Below are 5,214 nucleotides of genomic sequence, written 5' to 3'. Positions count from 1 at the left end.
ATAAAAATAATTTGCTTTTCAACTACAAAGGATCTCAGACTTCCACAACTTCTTCATTCAATATAAATATATGTGCTGCCAACAATCTGCACAGGAAAAGACGGCTGCTGACATTCGGAGATCTATAAACATCACTTAATTGAGGACTTCAGTGTTTCAGATTGATTCATTTTTAGGTCATGTCCCCTTCTACTTAACGGCTTTGATTAAACAGTGAGAATTACTTGCCACCTAGTTTAAGGAGCTGGAGTTAGGCTCAGGTCTTGACATAAACTCTTAACTTTAAACATCCTGGAAAGTGAGCATGTTTAAACACAAGTCACCAACTTCCACCTTGTTAATATGTCACTCATTACTTTAACAGTACTTACAGGACAACTGTTAGGCATCAGAAGTATGGAAGCACTCCAGGTCACTACTTAAAGACTATTGGGAGTTTTTTAGAAAATAACAGGTAATTTAAAGCACTTGAACAGCAACTTGTCAGTCTTTCACTGACATACTTACATTCTAACCAGAACACATACTTTCAGTTTATGCCTTAATTCATCCAGGAAAGCTAGTGTCATTGATTATTTCTCATCTTTTGCATCCAAGACTGTTCAAGTGATTTTGTTCATTCCTAACCATTTAAACAGACTAAAACTGTCAGGATCTGACGTACTTCAAGTAACTGGGGTATGGAGCACTGAGCATCATTTCTCTGGTCAGCTTCACAGAACTTGACAAAAAAACATTTCTGTACATTCCAGGGCAACACTAGAACCCAATACTTGGACCATTAATAAATGAGACAGACAACAATTCATGGTCAGATGTAAAAGTGAACTTATGATTACAATTTAAATCAGATGTTTAACCATTTGTTCATTTTAAAGAATCAGAACATGGACACAGTGTCATACATAACTAGAAGTTCATTTTATTTCTGTGCCTTCTGTGCCTTCTGCACCTTCTCTGACTTCTGTGCCTTTGCTGGCTTTGCTGGCTTCTCCGGTTTCTCAGACTTCTCTGGCTTCTTGCCTTTTTTAGAAGCCAGCCTCTGGAGTTTCTTCATTTCATGCTTGATCATCCTGTTTCTCTGTAAAAATGAAAAATGTTTACTATTCATCAGAATGAAAACAGCAGCAGCTCATAAATATTAGGCCTTATGTTCAATTCTAAGCCTTCAGAGTCTACCTTTTTTTATAATCACCTTTGCTAACAAATGATATTTATATTATATAATCAAAAGACTTACCATGTATCACATTTAAAATGTCAAATTCCACCCCGAACTGTTCTGATCTACCAAGTGGACAACATCATTCTGGCTGGTAAGTTGGACACCCCAGTATTTAATGTGTAATGACTTTAATTAAAAGATGAAATATATCAAAGAATCAAAAATATCTGATTTCATCAGCAGGTAATTCCTTTCCCAGATACAACTTGGAGGACTGACACACAGACTGTGTACATTGAAGTTTGATCAACTCCACTCAAGAGAAAGTGGTAGCCAAAGCAGCACGAAAAAATCAAGGCATTCACATACTTTCTGTCACTCTATCGCCCAAGCCAGCTATGAAAGTAAGGCCACTAACATTTGTACATGGTTCTAAAGTGAAAGCTACAAGCATTAAGCCCATAAAGAAGAGACACTCAAATACTTACCATTTTCTTTGCTTTCATCACTTTGTAGCGATCAAAGTCAGTCATTTTGGCTTTCTGTTTGAAAAGAATCACTCATGAAGCTCTGATATATACATATTCAAATAGTAAAACTCAGTGTTTCAAAGCATTCCACAAATAACTCTGATCACTTCCAAATTAGGTTTAGTCGTACACCTGGAACTACTTCACTATGTAAGGTCTTTGCTGGGAAGTGATGGTGCAGGAAAAAGGGCGGTTGTAGAAATGACTTCACAAAACCACCTTTACTGTTAAAATACGAGAAGTTAAAGCTGATACATAGCAACTTTTAAAAATCTATGCCTGTCTATCTTTAATCGTAGCCTGCAATTGAAAATACCTAGTTTATTAGATTGCACCTAATTTTTATAAGCAGAATAGTTATTACTCATTCAGTGAAAAATGGTACCTTTTCTCGGGCTTCGATCTTCTTTGCCCATCTTGTTCCTGCCCATTTTTCATTTATGTTTTCCTTTTCCCAGGCACGTCGCACAAACTTCTGACGGGCACTGCGTTAGAAGAGTCAAGTAATTATATCCAGTCTTTATTAAAATTGGTTCTCTTTGATGCTGGCCCATCAAATTTTATAGAAAATCACTCTTCTATGGTACTTCAGATACTTAGTTTAAGTCAATGCCACATATATCTCTGTGGCCTAATCAACATTTTGCTGTCTAAATGCTTTGCTAGGACTGAAAAGATGAGCGACTCCAAAAAGCATCCGCAGGCACTATTCCTAGCACTGCCTCAGAATCAGAAAGGCAGCAATTTTTGTTTCTAAATCACAGAACCTCACATTGTAATTAAGTTAAAGAGAACAGAATGAAATTGTAGGAAGCAGAATTCAATGTAGCTCTATAGGCAGGGAATGTATTTCATGTCTGAAGGTGAACCAAGTAGTATCAAAAGCAAAGCTGCACAGTATTTACTGCAACTGCTTCCCCCACAATTATCTGCAAGTTTCCTGGGCCAGTGTGCTATTTCCTTTGCTCCTGAATAGCAGTTCTGAGGCAATATTGATAACGAAAATGTAAGTATATTAATCTATAACAGTCTGCAAATTTTTACTGTCCACAGGTTACCCCAATGATTTGATGTTGTATGAACTTTCTAGAGTTAGCAAGCATCAGATCACATAATTCAGGCATCAAGTGACAGCCCATTTTTTTTACATAGGTCAAAAACAATGCCGACAACTCACCTGTGAGGGAACTTGAGGACAAAGTCAGTCAGCTGCATGCATTTGAAGGGCATAGCCTGCCTTCTGACACCACTGCAGGGGCCATCAACCAGTGCCTGAGAAAGGACAACAAATGTGGAGGTTTTGTAGCAGTTTTCCCTTCATACTCCATTTAGATAGCAGCTTTCTAACAATGTATGAACAATATCTTGGCAACAATGGTCCAAAATCGAATTAAATGTTATGCAGACAAAACCTCAAGATTGTTAAGTCTTGCACACACAACCCAAGCTTTACAGGAAGAATTTTAAAAGCCCACCTGTGTCTTTGGAAAAGAACCCCAAACTTTACTAACTTTACTTATAAAAAAGCACAAACAGCTATCATGTCATACTTTTTTTTTTTTCCCAGAACATTAAGCTCAGAGTCCCTAGCCCAAACATTTGCTTTGAACATACATTAGTACCATTCCATTCATAAGTTTTAGACTGCAACTGACATCACTTGTGCACTTTTAGGAAACATAGCAGAGAGAGGAAAGCATTGAAACAGATAAATAAACTTAACAGCAGAGTCAATTATATTGTTAAGCAGCATTCTTTATTTTATCAGCACTGGGGAGCACTGTGGATCATCCTCCATAAGTGCTCCAAAGACTGCATGCTCTTGCGTTGCTCATACTCACGTAATTATTACATATACATTACAATTTTTGAAAATTTTCACATAGATCTATACTAAGAAATAATTATGTTAGTTATAAATGTTTAGTTTCTTACTTACAATACCTATTATTAGTTAAACTAAGCACTCTGCTTCTAAACGATGTATCACTCAATTTTCCGTCTCTTGTTATGCAGAAGGATCTAAACCTTAAAAAGTATCCTGTCATTTTGCAGGTGGTCAGGAAGCATTTATCATGTCAATTGGTTAATGATGGGTACATCTTTTATAACTTAATGACAGTATACATTAATTTAATTTCTTCTCTTCAGTATCACTTGTTAGTGAAAAAAACTTGCTACAGAAATTTTCAAATACAACAGTTGTTAAATCTCATCAATTTTGTCAGTTGCTTATTTCCTTGAAAAATCTATTCACAGAAAAATCACTTTAAAAATCGATAAGCTCCATCTTGCTGCATGTTTCTGTTAAGATGTAAAGAACACAAAGGTACAGCACTCTTCACTTACCCTGTTTTGGTCAATAACATCCACGATGGCCACCAGCTTGCCGGCGTGTGGCCCGAAGGAAATGAAGGCAACTCTGCCAATCTCGACGAAGCGTTTGAACACCTGGGAGCGGTACGAATTGACAGGGATTAGGTGAAGACACACCTAAGGCCATTGCTAGACTCGAGGCTCCCACAGCCCCTGGAGCAGGTTCCCAATCTCCCCGTCTGCACCAAGTGCCCTCGCCTGAGAGAAGGGCGCACAGTAATTCCCACAGCTGCTTGTTCCCGGCCACGCGTGGAGGCCGCGGGCTGGCGGAGGAAGAGGCGCCAGGGAGCCGCGTTGAGCCCCGCAGGCCGCAAAGCGCCAGGAGCGGCCCCGTCAGCTCCAGGAGTGTCCCCCGACAACGGCCCTGCCCGACCCCGCGCCCGCCTCACGGCCCCATGCGGGGCCCGCTCCCAGCCCGGCACGGGCGAGAAGGCCGTGGCCTCCCCCCACACAGCCCAGCTCCCCCCCACGGCCAAGGCCAGGCCGGGCGCGGCCACACAGCCGCGGGAGGGGACAAGAAGGACGCGGGAAGACCCCCGGGGCGCCAGGCCGCGGAGGCCCCGGCTGCCCGCTCGCACGTACCATGATGGCCGCCCGCGAGCAGAAAGGGAGGGGCGGCTTCCCCGCCGGCCGGAAACCGCCTCCGGGCCGCCACTGCGCATGTGCAGGGGCGGGGCCCTCGCGCCGCCTAGAGGAGTGCGCCTGCGCAGCTTACCCCTCGCACGGCGGCAGCTCGGGGCCAGTGCGCGTGCGCGCAAGGGTAGCCGCGTGGTGGCGGTGGGCGTGCCTCTCCAGGCGCGTGCGTGTTGGGAAGAGGAGCGCGGTTCGCGCGCATGCGTGACGCCGGGCGGGGCCGGCCCCGGTGCCGGTGATGGTCTTCGCGGTGGGTCGGTCACCCAAGCTCGTCCCGCTGTCCCGAATGAGGGAGCTGCGGTTACCCCCGAGCTCGGCGTGAGGGTCAGGACAGCCTGGGTGCTCCGGCCCGGCTCCCCATGGAGAGCGGTTCGGTGCGAGAACAGCGGAGAGCCACGGGCCGAGCAGTTCAGCACTGCACTGAGCTCCTGGTACACTGGTACCAGTAACTTGTCTGCCAGGGTGAAAATACAGGCATTGGGCAAATAATAAAAAAGAAGTATACTTGGC

At 43.6% G+C, this 5,214-nt stretch overlaps 1 protein-coding gene across 1 annotated transcript; it reads right to left on the bottom strand.

Annotated features, from left to right (window-relative positions):
• Positions 1 to 804: 804 nt before the first annotated feature.
• Positions 805 to 4,792, bottom strand: RPL14 (ribosomal protein L14). The gene is made up of 6 exons (XM_065832205.2): positions 4,654 to 4,792; positions 4,045 to 4,146; positions 2,873 to 2,967; positions 2,081 to 2,180; positions 1,654 to 1,707; positions 805 to 1,081 (listed from the first exon to the last, which is right to left on the bottom strand). The coding sequence occupies exons 1-6, from the start codon at positions 4,654 to 4,656 to the stop codon at positions 923 to 925; spliced, it is 513 nt and encodes a 170-aa protein (XP_065688277.1). The 5' UTR covers positions 4,657 to 4,792; the 3' UTR covers positions 805 to 922.
• Positions 4,793 to 5,214: the final 422 nt, after the last annotated feature.

Source organism: Patagioenas fasciata, chromosome 2, assembly GCF_037038585.1.
Source record: "Patagioenas fasciata isolate bPatFas1 chromosome 2, bPatFas1.hap1, whole genome shotgun sequence".
Lineage (NCBI taxonomy): Eukaryota > Metazoa > Chordata > Aves > Columbiformes > Columbidae > Patagioenas > Patagioenas fasciata.
The sequence above is the reverse complement of the archived record's forward strand: the minus strand, read 5'-3'. Positions and strand labels throughout refer to the sequence as shown.